General features: G+C 41.7%; 1 protein-coding gene across 2 annotated transcripts in view; it reads left to right on the top strand.

Annotated features, from left to right (window-relative positions):
• Window positions 1-21,011, top strand: part of SPATA17 (spermatogenesis associated 17) — a 270,854-nt gene that overhangs the window by 171,745 nt on the left and 78,098 nt on the right. For both annotated transcript variants that reach the window (XM_082249589.1, XM_082249588.1), the window contains 2 exons: window positions 7,781-7,984; window positions 18,210-18,358. In XM_082249589.1, the coding sequence (XP_082105715.1) occupies window positions 7,781-7,984; window positions 18,210-18,358 (353 nt within the window). The remainder of the gene's footprint in view (window positions 1-7,780; window positions 7,985-18,209; window positions 18,359-21,011) is intronic.

The raw sequence follows: 21,011 nt of genomic DNA, 5'->3' as shown, positions 1-21,011 counted from the left end.
CTTAAGCTCTGGTTCACACTAATGTGATTAGTCATGCGATTTGACAGTTCAAAATCAAATCCTATCGCACCCTATTTGTTGCAATAGAACCACTCAAATCATTGTGACTTAAAGCAGAGTTCCACCCAAATGTAGAACTTCTGCTCATTTGCTTCTTCCCCCTCTCCGGTGCCACATTTGGCACCTTTCAGGGGGGAGGGGGGAACAGATACCTGTTTTTGGGAAACTACCTACTTTTGAGAAACTTTTGGGAAACTGCGCCGCGGCGAAGTGAGGTCCCCTCCTCCTACCCCCCCATGCGCAGTAGGGAGCATTCACTGCCGGGTTCCCTTACCGGCAATGGTGGCGACAGCACCCGACAGCCAATGGAAACATCGGCTGCGGTGCCGACATCCCTGTACTCCAGGACAGGTAAGTGTCCTAGTATTATAAGTCAGCAGCTACAGTATGTGACTTTAAATTTTTTTTGGGGGGGGGGGCAGAACTCCGCTTTAAGTTGCAGCAATCTTCGATTTAATTGCAACTTGCATTGCATGTAGTCGCAAACCACAATGAAATGGCACATCAAAATCACACTGATCGACGGCTTTGAAATCACCCTGAAGTAGCGCGTTTTCAAAGGCACACTGGTGTGAACCAGGGCTTAGGCCTCATGCACACAGGACATTTTACAAACTCTCCTAGAAGCCTTTCCTTCTGGCAGCAGTGTTTGTAGAAGTGTCTAAAGATTTTACAAACTTTTAGGCATGTTTACAGGCATCAAGAGCTTGGGAGTTAATTAATTTCACTGGCCAGAATAATAATTTATTCTGGCCTGTAAACTTAATAAACACTCAATCGCTAAACGCGTCTAGCATTTAGGCACGTTTAGAGACGTTTAGCAGCATCAAGCGTTTTTTATGCCAAAACTCTGCTGTGCCTGGATGCACTGGAAGTGTTTTTTTTTCCTGTCTCTAAAGCTGGATACACACTATCCAACTTTTGTGGTTAGATTTCCTTCAGATTTACCTTTTGTAATGAAGTTCAAGGGCCTGCCAGATTGCATACAAATTGAAAGTGTTTAGGTTTAACCTCATATTATATGGTTTTGGTAAGTCTAAAGGAAAAAGTCTTCAGAAAATCTTATAGTGTGTATGGCCCATAAGAGTTCATCAGTGTTGGGGGTAACTAGTTACAAAGTAACTGATTACAGTAACTACATTAATGTTTTGTTGTGCTCATTAGAGTGCCCCATAAAAGAAACAAAATGTGCCCATTTTATGTTAAGGGACACGCTGATGGGCATATTTTATGTTAAGGGACACGCTGATGGGCATATTTTATGTTAAGGGGCACTCTGATGGGCATATTTTATTTTAAGGGGCACGCTGATGGCATATTTTATGTTAAGGGGCACGCTAATGGGCATATTTTATGTTTACACATTTTGTTTTGCCCATCAGCGTGCCCCCTAACATAAAATGTGCCCATCAGCGTGCCCCCTAACATAAAATGTGCCCATCATCGTGCCCCCTAACATAAAATATGCCCATCAGAGTGCCCCCGAACATAAAAATGTGCCCATCAGCGTGCCCTTTATTTTATGTTAAGGGTCACGCTGATGGGCAAATTTTATGCTAAGGGGCACGCTGATGGGCACATTTTATGTTAGGGGGCACTCTAATGGGCATATTTTATGTTAAGAGCAACGCTGATGGACACGTGTTTGTTTTGCCCATCTTTCGGAGTCATAGCACAGACTTCAGATTCGGACCTCGGCCCAAAGAAAATTTTGGCGACCGGACCTCCTTGAATTTTAATTCATTACCCCTGTTCTACACGGTCAATTAAGAAAGAGGAAAGTAAAGTAATAAGTAGTGAAGTTACTTTTCAAATGCAGTAACTAGTAAAGTAATCTCATTACAATTTACAGAAGTAACTAGTAACTAGTTACATTTTTTGAGTAACTACCCCAACACTGGAGTTCATTCCAATAAACGCTGCTAAAAGCCTATGTGTGCATGGACATATAGGCTAACATAAATGGGAGTTTAGAGGCAAAAAAACGCCTGATGCCCCTGGAAGCAGCTGCAAAAACATCCAGTGTGCATGAGGCCTTAGCGTTCAGGTCCACTTAAAAATTGTGTACAGATGGTAAAATAAGATTTAAAAAAATGATTTAAAAAAAAAAAAATATGTTCATCTGTATATATAGAAATATTTCATTAACTTTACTGATTTTTCTGTTCTTTTGTTTTTTTTTTGTTTTTTGCAATGGTCATTTGCTTACTTGCTTAATATTATTTCTTTAAAAATGATTGAAAATGTTAAATGATTGAAAATATAAATGTAGGCATGCAGAACAACCAGCTAACAAATGAATTGTTTGCCAGTATGCATGACCTGATGCAATTATTATCACAGGTCATGCATGGCTTTTCCTGTTGTTAGGTATGTACGCTTTTACTTAAGAAAAAGGGATTCTGTTTTTAAAAAAAAAAGGGACGTAAAAAAAAAAAATAAATAAAGTATATCTAATGTGTAGCTCATTTTCTGACATGTCAGAAATATGGCCTTTAAAAAAAAACAGCAGTTTCACACCTCATTTACCATATTCACCACAGGGCCAGCAGTCAACGGTGGGGCCTGATGGAGGAAGGTCAGTGAAAAGCTATTAGCAGGGATCCCCTCCCGAGACTTCCTGCTACTTATTGAGCTTCAGGTTAGCATGACAGTGCCGCGAATAACTGCGCTGTAGGTTTTTTTAACAGTTAGCCCAGATTTCCCCATAGTGTTTGTCACTTCAGAAAATTGCAGGAGAAAATGAAGTCCCAGACAGCACATGTCACTAGCAGGGGCCTCATAAGTTGAAGAAAAATAAAGGATGTGTTGGGCCTGAGTAATGTGTCGGGCTCCCACAGGATTAGTGTCAAAAGAAAATAATAGAGATGACGGATTCGGAGAAGTTTTGTGAACACTTTCTCTTTTTATTTGTTCGCAAATGTTAATGTGGTACTGCATGCAAGGCAGGCATCTGCCCTGCCTTGTCCCTAATGTGATCGACCTGTGAGGCATTCCACGGTGGTTTAACAGGACTCGCTGCAAATCAGCCAGTTTAGAAATGAGAGGGCATGGACCCTAATGGTGCAGGAACTGCATTGGCAGTTCACATTATGGCTGCTTAGGGCAGCTTAAATGGACCTTATTTTTTTTTTTTTTTACCTATTCTTATATATATGTCAACATATTTCACCAAGCAGTACAGGGAGCCCTGATCAGCCTAAAAGCCCTTTTTTTTACTATTTCATAAAACAAAAACATATTCCACCAGCACTACAGAGAGCTCTAAGCAGCTTAAAGCACTTGATTTGTTTAATTTTTTCTCATCACATCACATCAATATATTCCACCAGGCAATACAGAAAGCATTAAAGTTCACCTGTCATGGGAAAAAAGTTGTCTGGCAGACCACTAATTTGGTACTTTTTGAGTTACAGGCTCAGCACAAGGATGCTGAAAGACAAAGCTGCTGATCTGTTTACTTGTCCCAGTTCAATCATTTAGAAATCATAATAGCCAGATTTTTAAAAGTGGGTCAGTAACGGAAGCCCCTGCCTTTCTATCATGACAGGTTTCTTTTAAATGACTCACAACCATCATGAAACACAGTAAAAGTCAGGGACTAAAGCTGGCGATGTGCTGATCTAAATTCATCTGGTTCAGGGACCAAATTTCGATCAGTGTGTAGTCATCCCCACTCTACATATATATATACAGTGGGGATCAAAAGTTTGGGAAAATCTCCAAAAGGCATCAAATTACAGATTAAACATTCTTATAATATGTCAACAAAAGTTAAATTTTATTTCCATCATTTACACTTTCAAAATAACAGAAAACAAAAAAATGATGTCTGCAAAAGTTTGGGCACCCTGCAGAGTTAATATCTTGTACTGCCCCCTTTGGCAAGTATCACAGCTTTTTGTAGCCAGCCAAGAGTCTTTTAATTTTTGTTTGAGGTATCTTTGCCCATTCTTCCTTACAAAAGTCTTCCAGTTCTTTGAGATTTCTGGGCTGCTTGTCACGCACTGCTCTTTTAAGATCTATTTATAGATGTTGAGGTCAGGAGATTGTGAAGGCCATGGCAAAACCTTCAGTATACGCCTCTTGAGGTAATCCCCCGTGGATTTCGAGGTGTGTTTAGGATCATTATCCATTTGTAGAAGCCATTCTTTAACTTCAGCTTTTTCACAGATGGCATCAAGTTACCATCCAAAATTTGCTGAACTTTTATTGAATCCATTTTTCCTTCTACTCGTGAGATGTTCCCTGTGCCACTGGCTGCAATACAACCCCAAAGCATGATTGATCCACCCCCTTGCTTAACAGTTGGACAGAGGTTCTTTTCATTAAATTCTGTGCCCCTTCTTCTCCAAACGTACCTTTGCCCATTCTGGCCAAAAAGTTCAATTTTAACCTTATCTGTCCACAGAACTTGTTTCTAAAATGCATCAGGCTTGCAGTGGCGGCCGGTTTATAGGGGGTGCAGGGGCTCAGCCCCCCCAATCTGTGGCAGGCTTTTGGGGGTCATAAGAATGTCTAATCTGTAATTTGATGCCTTTTGGAGATTTTTCCATCTTTCCTTGGCTTCTTTATGCACATTAATACAAATTTTTACCTGGGGTGCCCAAACTTTCGATCCCCACTGTATATATATTGATCGACTTCTTTCGAAGAGACATACTGCAAAATTATTCCGTGCCACCATCAGAATACAATGTTCTGGCAGTGAGGATTCCTCCATCCATTTCATTTGTTTGGATGGGGGAATCTGTTTTTTTTTTCTTTCAGTCTGCTGCCTGAATTAAAAAAAAAAAAACAGAAACAAATGTGTATGGCCAGCTTTAGGTACCCATTTATAGAGAAGAAGTAATACCTTTTTATGGGAAGGAGAGTCTGATCATGTGACTGGTATCTCCCCCAAATACATAGTTCTCTCTTCAATTTTTTGCAAAAAGCAATCCATGGGACATCGTAGGCTCTACCCCCTGGCCTGCATTTTATCAACGGCATGGTAAATGCAGGCTCATTGTGGACATACTGTAAAAATTGAACTGTAAGTACCATGACATTACATGCTTCTGAGCATTTGTGTACAAAAAAAAGTACACTAAGCAGGGAGAGGAGTTATTTGGTGTTTATTTGATTATTTTACCATGATTGCCTATCAGGTTAGTCAGCATTGCCCCACTGCGAAGGCTGAGGAGTATCTTGGCTTGGACAATTTGTTCATTTGACACATAGTACATTAACATGGCCCTGGCAGTTTTGGGGTATCCATTTTGAAACCCACTTGTTTGTTAAAACAAAACAACTCATTTGTCACACTTAATAACTAATCTATCAGAGCCAAAATCCTAATGCTGAGTAAGGGTCCTTTCACACGGCCACTCCGTGTGTCCGCAAATCATCCTATTTTTTTGCGGATGATTTGCGGACATAATGTAAGTGAATGGCACTGTGGATGTCAGTGGAATACCATCCGCTGACATCCGATTTTCCTCCTTTCAGTTCTGTTCTGTTTTTTGGAACGGAACAGAACCCTATTTTTTCATCCGTGTAAAAAACGGAAAGGAAGGAAAATCGGATGTCAGCGGTGTCATCCGCTGACATCCGCAATGCCATATACTTACATTGATGATATGCGGGCACACGAAAAAAAAAAAAAAAAGTCCCGCAGCGGACTAAAGCAGCGGAGCGGCCGTGTTAAAGAAGCCTTAATGTGTTATCCTTTACCTTAAGTAACCCTCTAATTCTCTAAACAAAACTATTAGGATTACCCAAAACCTTGTGAATAAATCTTGACCTAAATTTAACCCAAACTTAATAACCTAATCATGATCATTTGTTCTTTTGATACTAGAACCAACATCATATGTAGTAGTACAATGCAATGAAGTTGGCATCAATATTTTTAGATGAAGATGCCATTCATACTGTTCTGGTGAGGTAATTTGCAATGCAATGTGGTACTGTTCAGTCTCAATGGCACCCAAATGCAATGTGACAGCATCCCGCAATGCATTGAAACACACTATAGTGCGTTGCGAGAAAAAAAAAGTGCATGTCTGATTTTGCATGATTGAAATGCGCTAAACAGCAACAATGTGGATAAGCCCTAAATCTATTGATCCGAATTTTTACAAACTAAATTTGAATATACAGGTTTGTGTGGATGTCAGATACCCATGTTTTGGGATATTTGAAAGAAAGTAGAGTCCTTGTAGCCTACCCACACAAATGAAAATAAAAACCTGAACTATTTTTAAAAAGTAATTTGGTGTCTGTACAGAGTAACTGAAAACAGTGAATTGTCTAGGTTGCTTATCATGTCTGAGATTTTTATTCCAGTGGTTTATCAACAAGAAGGGTAATTGCAGTGCCAAACATCCAGATGGCCAATACAAGCAACAATTAGAATACTGAATACAAAAATTAGGAACAGGAAGTAAAAATGTGAAATTATTATTCTGGTTTAGTTTGTAATAACTCAAAATATGAAACGTCAAACTCAAAATACAATATCATTTATTTTTAAGTATATATTTTTTTTTTTCGTGGGCAATCTTCACTGACTTACAGATTTCTGTAACCCATCTGTAAATTTCTGGAGATTTCAGGCTGGAGCATGTAAATCAAAGGACCCTCCCCATCCCCAAGTTAATATATTCAATCAAAGGCTGGGATTCTATTTATAAAAAATGTAGAAAAAAAGTTGCAAAAGTAAAGTTGTTAACCACAGTGGCCAGATTCCTTTTTTGTTGTATTTTCCCTCAGGACAAAACTTGAGAAGTTTTTATGGGTGACATCACTTTTCTCCTTTTTGTTTTATTCATTTTCTTTTAAATAAAAGTCAAATTGTACTCTTAAAAAAATAAGAACTCTAAAGTGAAATGAAAGCAATAAGTGCTGAAAATGCTATTGTTGGTTTAGTTTCCAAAGTTTCCCCTGCACCAGCAGAAAAATCCAAAGCCTGTCCAGAGGCTGCAACTAAGGACCACTACTGTTCTCTGTGCTGCCATCCAGCAAGCTCCCTACCTTGTCATAAGAATCAGCAGGGAGCATGACCATTGTTGATTGCACAGCTGTAGTGATGACAAGTCAGGAGGCATGTCAGAATGTCAAACTACTGTAAAACGACTGCTGCTCTCACACAAAAAGCAACGGTCTTTAGCTGCAGCCTCCATACCAGCATGGCCAAGATCAGTCATAAAGTTAGTAAAGTCAGAACACGTGTTTTGTATGCTTGTCCTGGATCAGTGACTCAGAAAGCTTTGAAGCCACTGAATGAGCATGACAGCCAGACAAATTGAATTTCAAAAGAAGGTCAGCAATGGCAGCTTGTGTGTTTCTCTCATCAAAGATTCCATTTAAAATATTCTCCCTGTTGTGGACTTTTCATAGGTCCATCCACAAGTCACGTCCATGTCCATGGGGCTAACCCTTCCCATTTCTTTTAATGCCATTTTCAGTTGTTGCATATAATTTATGCAATGTCTAAAATTATTTTAAATTGTATGTTGTTCCCTTACACCAAGCTTTAGCATGTTCCAAAAATACAGTCATTAATCTCATACATCATCCCTGTCTGAGGAAAAGATTTCATAGATCCAGCACCCATATAATGTTCACACGGTTCACTGGGGCAGAAAATACAGTCACACTTTCCTCTCACATTTTCATAACCTCCTTTTTTCACCCGAGATTAATTTTCTTTATTATTATTCTATATTATTTTAAGGTGGCGGGTGTATTTAACTCACCGTATAGACAGTATCCGGACGAGATGGAGTTCCGGCTACAGAGAGCCAGGCCACTGAGCCATCGAGACCTTCCAAAGAAGAGTAATGACAATGACAGCTTTGCTGATTGGTCGGACTGTAGGCATCCGTTTTCCTTTCCAACAACATCGCCCCTTCCTCCTATAAACAAGAAGAAGCCACAGGTAAGAATTTACTAATGATTAAGGATAATTTGCTCACTCTTGTTGATGTATATATTATTTTGATGACTTTAGATCAGAGGAGACATTAACTGTCTAAAGGCAATGCCATCCCAAATTTCATGTTTCAGTATAGTATGGGTACCGGTTGGTTAAATCTCTTCACTCTTTGGGATACCATTCAGAAAAGGCCAACTATCTTCCTAAAGAGAATCACCAATCATATAGCCTCATTTTATTTTAGGTGGACCTCTCAGTAATTTCACAAGTTTGCATGAATGCATTCCTGATGTGTCACAATATACAGCCACAGCATAATTATTTAACAAAACCAGCTCTCCAGCCTAGTCCAGTATGCAAATGTAAAAATTAAAACCAGAATACACAATTTAAAGCAAGATGCATTCCATTTCAAAATCTTGGGAAAAGATTATGGTTCCCTGTTACTTGGATTTAGGCTTGGCCATACACTGTTAGATTATAGTATGAACATTCGGGCGAAAAAAATCTCATTAGTATTTTCAGTAATGGAAAAAAAAAGGAAAATCGGTTCCACGATATGGACTGGTTATTGTGTTACTTAAAAAGCTGCTGCCCCCACTGAAACAACTAACAAAGTAGATGTCAGGGATTGAACAAACGGAAAAAGGTGGGTGTGGCGCTGCTAATGGTATGCAACAACTAATATAAATGTGCAATTGCTGTAAAAACTCAACATGTGTTGGCCAAAAACAATTAATGTGCCATACAACTTCAAATAAATGATCAGAGAAATAAAGTCCTTGAGATAAGTTAGGTGAGTGAAGATGCTGCTTCTACCTCCACACAAACTAGCAGTGTCCGTGTATCGCTCGTTCTTCCTCCTGTATAGTTGCACTCACCAGATGGATCTCCGAATTTGCAGCATCTTCACTCACCTAACTTATCTCAGGGACTTTGGAAATTGACACAATTTAACTAATGGACTTTTTGTTATATTAAAACACCTTTTCACTTTAATGCTAAAGCACTTTACAATTTAGTCTGTGCACATTTGATATATTTTTTTTTATATATTTTCTCTGGTCATTTATTTGAAGTTGCATCAATTGTTTTTGGTCAACACACGCGTTTTTACAGCAAATGCACATTTATATTAGTTGTTGCATACCATTAGCAGAGCTACACCCACCTTTTTCCTTTTTATTCTATATTCAATAATGCAATCAAATTTGAGTACTTCAAAATTTGAAACAATCCAATAAAGTAAAAACACTCATTTAGATTGGCCCACCTCTGTACTAGGTCCCCATTCCTAAGAAGAAGGTGCTGGTGAGATTCACAGCCACAGTATACTTCACACAGAAAAGTGGACGACCACAATCAGATGTATGAAAATTCTAAATGAGTTTATTGGTAATCCATCAATGCAAATACATTATAGCTTCAACAGGCAGGGAGCGGTGTTGACGCGTTTCATGCTACATGCGCTTATTCATAACCAATCATAAGCACACGTAGCATGAAACTTGTCCATGCCATTCCTTGCCTGTTAAAGCTATGATGTATTTGTATTGATGGATTACCAATAAACTTATTTAGAATTTTCATACATCTGAGTGTGGTCATCCACTTTTCTGTGTGAAGTATCTAAAAATGTTGTTTGCTTTTAACATTCGATTTTAAAAAGAATTTGTTCTAGAAAAATTTTCCTTACTGCTCCTTCTTTTTTTATCATCACTATGGTTGAAAACAACAGTCAATTTTATTTCCGTTAACCATTAGAAAATTGAACAAACATTCCTGAATTTAGAAATTTCAAACAAAATTCTACTGGTATATGGCCACCTTTAGAGGGTCTTGTGATTTCTCTGTGCAGACCATGCACCCCTCTCCATCAGTACGGCTTCTGGATTTACTTATAAGTGTCCTAAAAAGGCTGGACAAAAAAAGGAAAACAGAATTGGTGAATTTCGTGCTGCCTTACTTTGCCTTGCTGTCCTAGGCAAATACACATGGGCATTGATAAGACCCTGGTTCAAGTAATTATCTATTTATTTTCCTTCCTTTTATATTACCTTTCTTTCTTCCTATCTGTCTGTCTCTCTCTCTCTCTCCCTCTCTCTCCATGCATTGCTTGCTCCATTTTCTCTGGGTTATCACATGGTGCTTATCCACTCAGATCTGTAAACATATGTCACAGAGAGGCCCCATATAGCGCCCTGTAATTAGTAAGAATTCTCCTCTATTGAAAGACCCCTCTAATCCATCAGTAATTTCTGAATGGCTCCCCTTGTGTACACACTACTGAATAATTGATAGCGGATGTCTGGTAATGTTAGCTGGCCATCGGTCGGAATCTGTGTATCATTAGTGAAAATCTGCGGGATTCCTCTGCATTGTATAGTACATCTGCACCTCTGCGTTTGTTATTATATCAGGAATAGGGGAGGGGCAGTTCCATACTGTGCGTTCATACATAAGTGTGAGATGAAACAATATTGTGATTTCACTGATGACATTACAAAGTAACTTTGAAACTTTAAATCATAAATCAAAGAAGTCAATAAAAATGCAATTCACAGCTTCTGTTCACTTGATCTTTCAATGACTATAGAAACCAATATTAAATGTATGTTCCCTGTAAGAATTAGCCAAGTGTGAGCAGGTATTGAAACTGTGTAGAAAAACACTGTGAGTGAAGAACAAAAGATTTAGAGTTTAGCTGAAATCTGCTAGTCATATTTTGGCAGGGTAAATGTGATGACCAGCATTCATTAAATCGATAGTAAACCAATTGATTTAATAGTTTAAAAAAACAGTTAACATTCCCAGCATGCCGGAAATGCTAGCTGTCACATTGGTTGTGCTCCCAACCAAACTGTCAAACCATCCAATGGCTGGTTTGGTTTGGCATAATGAATCGCATAAGCAGCATCATGGCAGTTTCAGAATAAACAGAGGCCAATATGGCAGCTTCCTTGGCTGAAAACGATAGGAGGGTTGGTTTACTTCCACTTTAAGCAACACGCTACCCTCCCAGAGAGCCAGTATCTATGCAGGACAATGTTCTTAGTTGAAATATTCACTGAACCCAATATTTCCAGTCTATAGGAGATCAAAAAAAGTCCATGACACTAAAGCTAGCCATAGATAACTAAAGTTGGCTGATCAAAAGAAACTAAACAGATTCCCCCATCCACACAAGTAGGGCAGATTGAGGAGTCCTCCCCGCTGCGCTATTGCATCCTGACAGCGGGGACTCCTCCACTGTCAGAATACACGGATCAGCAACGCAGTTGACTGGCTGCAGGCGCTAATCTCACAAAAATTTACCAGCAGTCCCATTAGATAGACTCCTTTTAAATGAGAACAGCCATAGATGGATCAATATTCTCCTGGTCCCTGCTAACCCGGCTGGATTTTAAATCCATCTATGACCAGCTTTAGTTTGCAATGCATGCTGGAATTTTTTTTATAAGATAGCCCAGCACTGTCTGTATGTAATCTGACCTCTCCAGCTCTTCATTGCTATTATCACAATTTTTTATTGTATATTTACCTTAAATTTGTTGTATACCCCCCCCCCCCCCCCCCGGGAATAACAAGGCTTACCTATAGGTGCTGTATATATCCTCTAAACTTGCACCTTTTAGGAGATATTTACATTGCATGCAGCCGATGACGTCATCAGCGCATGCGCTCTGAAGGAACGGCCGCCCGTGCCGTTTCTTCAGAGCCCTGTGCCGTGACCGGCGGCTCCCGCATGCGTGAAGTAACATGTCGCTGGCCAGTAGCACAGCCAGAGTCTGCAGACCTGGAAGGAATACGGGTGAAGATGGATGCAGCCTCCAGCAGGGATGACACAGGCTTCGTTTGCAGGTAATTGTCACATAATGTGCTAGTATGTATTGCATAATAGCATGTTATGCATTTACTTTGCAGGTAACCAAAAAGAAAAAAATATTACCAGAATTTACTTCCTCTTTAAAGTGTATGTATACCAACATATTCTTTTTAAGTTTTAAGTGCCGGGAAGGTTAGAGCCCTTGTCAGGTTTTTATTGCTGTCTGTGTCTCCTTTAGGGAGATTTACCCTCTCTATTTGTCTTTACCGTTGTCAGAGGGACCGGAAATGGTGGGAACTTTTTAGTGGGGATAACTGTACTGTACTGGGGACAACTGTCTGAAAGGTTTTCTGATCTGCAGTCACCGTAGTACTGTACATACATACCATGCACAGTGGTTATACATACTATACAATGGCTAAGCACAGTGCTTTAGTCGTTAGCACCTCTGCCTGGTAGCACTAGAGTTGTCTGTTAGAAACCCATCCACGACACTACCTCCATGGAGTTTGCATATAAGTACTTCAAATAAATAAGTGATCGGCTATGACACTAGACATTTACGGGTGTGATTGTTTGGTTGACAGCTAATTTAAAGTGGAACTCCAGTAAGAAAATGAAGCCATGTTGGATCACTTAAGGCTGTCCCCTTTTGCAGGTAGTGCTGTGTAATACAATAAAAAAAAGTGCCTATACTGTATAAAACCCAGTAATACACTGTCTCACCCTGCTCTGCACTCTGAAACTGAAGGTCCGACGCGTTTCGCAGAACACACTTTTGTTTCCACTTTGCTTCCTTAGGGACCCTCAATATTAACTAAGTTGCCACAAAAGCTTAGAAGAAAAAGAGAAAACACATATGCATATAGGATAGTATCACATATACACATTTTCTAGTTCTGCTGAGAACATAGCTGTGCTCACCAACTCCACCATAGAGAGACCACTAGGCCATCCAAAATGTATTGTACACATCGGGGTTGTATAATGACCGTATATCCACCTGGCAGTGCTGTCAGGGACAAGGCTGATGGACACTGAACAATCAGACGTATTAGGGTGAAAACCAGCTACTGAAGCAAAGAGATAGTTTAAACTGCGTCACTGGAAATATATCAGGAGACCCAAACCTAAAAATAATAGTGGATAGAACGTAGGTAGCCAATGAAGTCAAACATACCATACAATCAACTCCACACACATAACAAACAAACTCCCCTCACATAGACTAACCAGAAATCCCCCTAGCTCTTCTCTCATCACAAATCTCCCCAGCTCTCCTCTCATCACAAATCCCCCCACCTCTTCTCTCTACTAACCCCCTCTCCCCTTACACACACACACACACACACTTACTTTCCCTCTTTGTACATATTTCCCCTCCCCCACACACTTCTCTCTGAACTAATTCAGTCTCTGGAAAGCTCGCCCCCTCTTTTCATTCGCAGTGACAGATCCCTCACCTCTTCCGTGGTCACTGATCTCTGTGGTATGTGCAGGCTTTTTTTTCAGCACAGTACAGTGGATCGGAGAGCTCCCCCTACTGTAGCACAGAGCTGAGGAGGTGTTTCAGGGCTCCTCAGCTCCGTGCTACAAAGTCTGAATAGAGTCGCAAGAAGGGACAGAAGCTTCCTCCCAAATCACTGCAGCAGCTGCTGTAGGTTGGGACCTGGGACATAAAGCACTCACCAGGGCTCGAGGGCAGCAGCCCTAAGTGCACAGGGCTTTGCACAGAGAACCCAGTAGAGGAAGTGAGCTGTGCAGAAAACTTCCTCTACTGGTTTTAGTGTTATTTTGACAGATTGAAGAGGAGAGGGCTGCCAGAGGTTCCGGAAACGCCGTTCCGGCAAGTTCCGGCAAAAAAAAAAGCCCTGATAAGGTGGCAATCAGCCACTAGCGCTTTCAAACAGGAATTGTTACCTCTTGTGTCTAGTTTCATTGCATGCTTGTGGGTGGCCACCTTTTGGGAGCTGCATCCGGTGCCTAATCCCGCCTGTGACCTTATATAGCACAGTCCCACCGGATGTGATAGGGCCATAATCCGGTGCGCACTGCATCACATCTGGTACAGGCACCAAACTACTGCGAATGCGCACAGCCCGGCATGGACCACACATACACAAGCATTGCAGAACAATGGCTGCCATGGAGGGGTTATTGCTGCCATGGAGGGGAGCATTGGTTAGGGTGTATGTTAGGCATTGTTGATTAGAATGAGCTCTCTGTTTTTTGTGCTAAGGGGGAGGGGTGTGGGGGGGAGTATGTCTATTCATTGAATGTATGTTCTGAATGTATGTCTGTTATGCTATATTGGGGTTGATTTTTGAGCTGAGTGGCACTGGGTTGGGGGGGGGGAGGGGTCCTGGCAGGTCGGGGTGATTGACCATATGTAATTGTTGATTGTGATTGTGATTATGCATTCAATTGTGTGATCTATGTGGGTGTGGGGAGATGGGGGGGGGGGGCACTAGCTCTGGGATGACAGTTTGATGCATGTGTTGTTATAATGGTGTATGAGGTAATTTGGGGGTGTACACTTGGGGTTAGTTCATGTGCCCCTGACAGCACTGCCAGGTGGATATACGGTCATTATACAACCCCGGTGTGTACAATATGTGCTTAGATGGCCTAGTGGTCTCTCTATGGTGGAGTTGGTGAGCACAGCTACTGTATGTTCTCAGCAGAACTAGAAAATGTGTGTGATACGATCCTATATGCATATGTTTTTCTCTTTTTCTTTCTAAGCTTTTGTGACAACTTAATTAATATTGAGGGTCCCTGAGCAAGCAAAGTGGGAACAAAAATTGTTCTGCAAAACACGTCGGACCTTCAGTTTCCTATATAACTAGTTGTGACTTCCAACATTGTATGTACAATGAGCCGGTTTGCTACTTCTCTTTGTATATGTATTATTTTATATTGGATTTTTTAAACTACTTTTGTACAATAAAATATACCTTTTTATATATGATTTGTTGTTGTGTGCTCATCTCAAGCGACAACCCCACATCCTTGAAAGTCCACTCTCATAATGATAGTGGTCTTTTTCTCCTTTCTTTGTTCTTTATTTCATATCAGTTTCAGTATGTGGATGTGGGACATTGTCTCTAGAACTGATAAACCCTAAGATCCTCAACCCCAAACTCGCTCATCCATGTCTTTATGGACCTTGCTTTGTGTACTGGTCCAAATCATTTGGTGGAGGGGGGATTATGGTGTGGACTGGTTTTTCAGGGGTTGGGCTTGGCCCCTTAGTTCCAGTGAAGGGAACTCTTAAAGAGGAAGTAAACTCTCCTCAGGAAGTTGTACCTATAGGTAAGCCTATGTTAAGGCTTACCTATAGGTACTGTAAATATCTCCTAAACATGTACCGTTTAGGAGATATTTACATTTGATGCAGCCAGTGACGTCACTGGCGCATGCGCTCTGAAGGAACGGCAGATCGTGCCGTTCCTTCAGAGCCCTGTGCCGTGACCGTCGGCTCCCGCGCGCGTGCGCAGGAGTGACGTCACCGCGGCTCCGGCCAATCAGATGGCCGGATGCCGCGATCCCGGAAGACGGGCGACTGTACATGTCGCCCGTCATAGAGATAAGAGAGCGGCGCGGCGAGGGCTCGTTCTAAGGTAAGTATTTGATAATGAGCTAGTATGCGATGCATACTAGCTCATTATGTCTTTATCTTTCAGGATGTAAAGAAAAGAAAAAAAAAATTATCGGTTTACAACCTCTTTAAGGCATCAGCATACCAAGACATTTTGACTATTTCATGCTCCCAACTTTGTGGGAACAGTTTGGGGATGGCCCCTTCCTGTTCCAACATGACTGCGCACCAGTGCACAAAGCAAGGTCCATAAAGACATGGATGAACAGAGTTCTGACCTCATCCTGATCGAACACTTTGAGATGAATTAGAGTGGAGACTGCGAGCCAGGCCTTCTCGCCCAAATACAAACATGTCATGTTATAATCACTTGCTCTGTGCAGTGGTTTTGCACAGAGCACCCTTGATCCTCCTCTTCTGGGGTCCCTCATTGGTGCTCTTTGCCCCTCCCTTTTGCCAATTCCAACCAGAGCAAGCAGCTTTCAATGGGGGCCCCCATGCAGGCTCGTGTCCATTCATACACACAGCCATGACTCGCCCCTCTCTCTCTCCTCATTGGCTCACTGGCTGTGATAGACAGCAATGGGTGCCAATGGCTCACGCTCCTGTCTCAGCCAATGAGGAAGGAGAGTCCTCGGAGAGCCAAGGCTTTAGGGACACTGGAGGGGGGCTGCTGCACAGAGGTGGTTTTTTACCTTTTTGCATAGAATGCATGAAGGTAAAAAAACCTTGAACCTTTACAACCACTTTAAATTAAACTGTTTTGGAAAACCATTAAATTGGTGGGTTTATTTTGTTTGAGATTTCAATTATGTGGACATTTAATTTCTGCCAGAATCAACAGGTATTTTTCTGTACTTGCAATAATTGTATGTGTGCACACCTCAGGACTAGTCAAGTGCAATGTAATAACATTTTGTATGTGCATTTAGGCTAGGTTCACACTGTATCTTTCATTGGAATGGGCTGTTATACCTGTGTTTCCTGCAGGGAAAAAGTCCCTGACCTATTTTTGAAAATGCAGCTGCATGCAACCACATGGTGCTTTTTTTCAGAACGTTCTGATATGTTGGGGTGCCATTAGGAATGCCATTAGAAATGAATTACCCCCCTGCAAGTCTGCAAAAGAGCACCACAGTTTCTGATGTGTGGGGGTGCCGTTAAGAATTAATGGCATACCCGCGTGTCCGCAAAAGAGCAGCACATATTTACTGCGGGTGCCTGTGGGTTCGGGAACGCAAGCAAATTACACGCGTTCTTGCACCCACAATAGTGTGAACCTTGCCTTAGATACACTGTACTTCTCTATTGTCTACCAACAGCTGGGATGTTAGTTTTGGGACTGACCCTTTTAAAATCTGATGATGAGCAGCATTTCATTGCTCTGTGCTGTCATTGCTTTCTGTGCTGTCACATATGAAGTTGTAGCACGCGGCTCATTTGATGGCATTTAAACACACCTTCTCTATTGACTGCACCATCTTAATATCATCGGAACTCATTTTCTTACATGCAAGTTCAAATAAAGGAAATCCATTAACAGCCATCACACGGAACATCCTTCCTGTCCAGCTGTGAAAAGTGCTCAATGATACTTATTTGCCATTTGTGTTATTTACGGTCTATAACTTTTATGGTAACTGGTTCCTATTATTGGTTTCTATTAATGTAAAACATAAGTGAGCAGAAATGAGGTGTGAATTATTCCTTTTCCCTTCTTCTTCGCTAGATGCCCAGCTGTGACTGGTTACTGATAAGCCACAAGAATATGTAAAACCGGTTCTCAAAGAGAATCATTTTTTCTATTCTCAGGGATTAAAAGAGAAGTATGGGGTTTCCTTTTTTTCCCCATTTATACTTACCTAGGTGGATGCTGCATCTGTCCCCCAGCGCCTCTGCACTGAGAATTGAGTGATCCAACACCGCCGATCGCTCGGTTTTGACATCGCATACTAGCACATTATGTGACACTTACCTCCAAACTAAGCCCTCGTCCTCCCCGCTGGAGGCCGCATCCATCTTCGCCTGTCTTCTTTCCGGGTTTGCGGACTCCGGCTGTGCTACTGGTACACATACACCTTCCAAACTGCATCAAATAGTGGGTATGGACAAATTTCAATAACAGTGGGAGGGTCTTAAAGTGGCATTAAATACCAGGAGTGCATTATGTACAGAGTGCAGAGTTTGGTGGAGTTATACACAGAGTGCAGAGTTTAGGGGTGCTCCATGTGCAGAGTTCAGGAGTGCACTACACACAGAGTGCAGAGTTCAGGGGTGCGCTGCACATAGAGTGCAGAGCTCAGCCTTCTTCCACAGCTGCTTACCTCTGCATCCCCCATCCACATCTCAATTTCACCCCTCTTCTTTTCTAGTACCTCTCGGCACACTGTGGGTGACTCTGCCTCTCTCGTTTGCAGGGAGATCATCTAGTAGGAGTGTCCGCATCCCCACTGCACCACAGGCACCTGCATCTCCCTTGTCTTCATCCTGCACTCAGTGGGAGCCACTGAGGAGATCAGATCTATGGAAGCCATTGTGAGACAAGCTATCACTTGTAAATACAGAAGCCAGACCCCTGTGTTTACAAGTGATAGTGGTGAGCAGGGAGCGAGGGCCTGAGCCAAAGGTGGTGAAACTGAGTTTCACCAAGTTCCAGCTGAAAAAAGCTCTGCTTATGTGGAATACTTATGAAATGTGCCTTGTTTCTGTTTCATTTTTGTTATTTGGAGGTAGAAATGTTGTTATACTTCTATGTCCAAATTGAGTATAATAAAATATTAATACAATATTGAACCCGTCAGGGGCCATTCCGTGATGTTGGCGAAGTACTACAGCAGCGTTACAGGCCACTGGAGCCAACCCTGAGAGTGGCCACATCATTCACTTCCGTGGAAGAGGCAAGAGAAGAAATTAAACGGCAGGAGTGGGCAAAAGGCTTTCAGGATGACATGTGAGTGGAATCATTTTTTTTCCCAAAAAAAAACGGTAACTGTCTTAAAAAAAAAAAAAAACACATTTAACAAATCTTGTAGGTTCCAGTAACCCCAAAAGGCTTCTGGTTAAATTAAATTGACTAACAAATATTTAAGACCAAATATATATGGCCACATTTTTGTATAAACTAGATTAAAACCCCATTCTAAAACCTTGAGCAGTAACTCACATAGCTTTTACCTTTCACTAATCTATCTAAAAATAAAAATAAAAAACCTAAAATTTGATTATAAAAAGTATAAATAGATATGCAATGCTTTTCTTTCCCCCAAAATTTCTCAACCATTCTCCCAATCCTTCTATCTCCACCTGGACATTGATTTTTAAGTTACAGTTAAAGCCCAATTTACCTATTGGTTTAAATCAGCTAAACACATTTAGCGGTAAAACATAAGGCATGCAAAGTCACAAGGTACACGGGCGCTAAAGGGATGGTAAAAGCATGTGCTTGTTTTGTGTTGTTACTGGCCCCAAACCACCCATCTATAAAAATAACATGGTGGCCAGTCAGGTCCAGACACAATGCTTCGGTTTGCAGTTTAACTGCGACATGTCACGTTTAGTAAGTGATGCTACTTGCTAAACGTGCATATTAAAGTAAATGGGACCTTGTTGTAACTGTGTGCCAATTACTTGACACAATGTTGCAGCATTGTATCTCTCTTGGGATTATCAGGTGATAGTAACTGCAAGCCATTGCCTCTGAAATGCAATCCACCATGGATCGATTTTCCGAGGGATAGTAAACTCTGATGCTATTGTGAGTGGGGCCTTATAGAATTTTTTTTTTTTAGAAAAAAATCACGGCCTAAGTAGAAAAGACAGTCCCCTGCCAGCATGTTGCACTCTTCGTGTGAAAGTTGTGGTCTCCAGAGTTCATACTCCTTACAGAGGGTATGTTGGACCTCGACAATGAGAGAGAGAGAGAAAGAGAGAGGGACCACTGCTTACACACCTCCTTCTCTGTAGCATATTGGCAGGGGCCAGACTTTCCAACTCAGGCTCTGACTGCTTTCTTAAGAATATAAGGTGTAAGGGCTCATGCACATGGTCACATTCATCCATACAACATACACAAACCGTGCATGCACACAGATGTGCATGCACCAAATGCAAACTAATTGCATTATGGATCTGCATTTTTGCACGTAGTAGTACAGAGCTGTTTAGCACCACCTTCAGCCATTTATGTCAATGGGAGGCTGTACACAGCACCAGGGTCTCCCAGGCACCAAACACTAATATACAGTATCTCACAAAAGTGAGTTCAACCCTCACATTGTTTGTGAATATTTTATTATATCTTTTCATGTGACAACACTAAAAAAATGACACTTTGCTACAATGTAAAGTAGTGAGTGTACAGCTTGTATAACAATGTAAATTTGCTGTCCCCTAAAATAACTCAACACACAACCATTATTGTCTAAACCTCTGGCAACAAAAGTGAGTACACCCCTAAGTGAAATGTCCAAATTGGGCCCAAAGTGTTAATATTTTGTGTGGCCACCAATTTTTTTCCAGCACTGCCTTAACCCTCTTGGGCATGGAGTTCACCAGAGCTTCGCAGGTTGCCACTGGAGTTCTCTTCCACTCCTCCATGACGACATAACGGAGCTGGTAGATGTTAGAGACCTTGCGCTCCTTCACCTTTCATTTGGGGATGCAGATGCTCAATAGGGTTTAGGTCTGGAGACATGCTTGCCCAGTCCATCACCTTTACCCTCAGCTTCTTTAGCAAGGCAGTGGTTGTCTTGGAGGTGTGTTTGGGGTCGTTATCATGTTGGAATACTGCCCTGCGGCCCAGTCTCTGAAAGGAGGGAATCATGCTCTGCTTCAGTATGTCACAGTACATGTTGGCATTCATGGTTGCCTCAATGAACTGTAGCTCCCCAGTGCCGGCAGCACTTAAGCAGGCCCAGACAATGACACTCCCACCACCACGCTTGACTGTAGGCAAGACACACTTGTCTTTATACTCCTCACCTGGTTGCCGCCACACATGCTTGACACCATCTGAACCAAATAAGTTTATCTTGGTCTCATCAGACCACAGGACATGGCTCCAGTAATCCATGTCCTTAGTCTGCTTGTCTTCAGCAAACAGTTTGCGGGTTTTCTTGTTCATCATCTTTAGAAGAGGCTTCCTTCTGGGATGACAGCCATGCAGACCAATTTGATGCAGTGTGCGGCGTATGATCTGAGCACTGACAGGCTGACCTCCTGTTACGGAACAGGGCACCCCTGAGCAGGTACCTCCGTTGACAGATGCTCCTAGTGCTTCCCGAGGGCTCCAAGCACTCCACCAGACACTGTAAGCACTTCAGACTCCACAAACCGCCGCAGCTTGGTTAGGGTCTTGGCATCTCCTACCCACCCTGGACCAACGACAAGGCTCCAGGTTCCTGTGGGTGAACCTCTCTTTCCCCAGAGAGTGCAGCAGAATAAGCTCTTACACAAGCTCTTACAAGAGCTCAGTGATTCTCTAAGGGAGTATGGAAGACCATAGCAATCCCTGTAGCAGATTCCCCCAATAACGAGACAAAGCTCCGAGATGAGGGTAAAACAGGAACAACATTTATTGGAAGAACAGAGCACACTTTTATACA

This window comes from Pelophylax lessonae (assembly GCF_965119305.1).
Source record: "Pelophylax lessonae genome assembly, chromosome: 3".
NCBI lineage: Eukaryota > Metazoa > Chordata > Amphibia > Anura > Ranidae > Pelophylax > Pelophylax lessonae.
The sequence above is the reverse complement of the archived record's forward strand: the minus strand, read 5'-3'. Positions and strand labels throughout refer to the sequence as shown.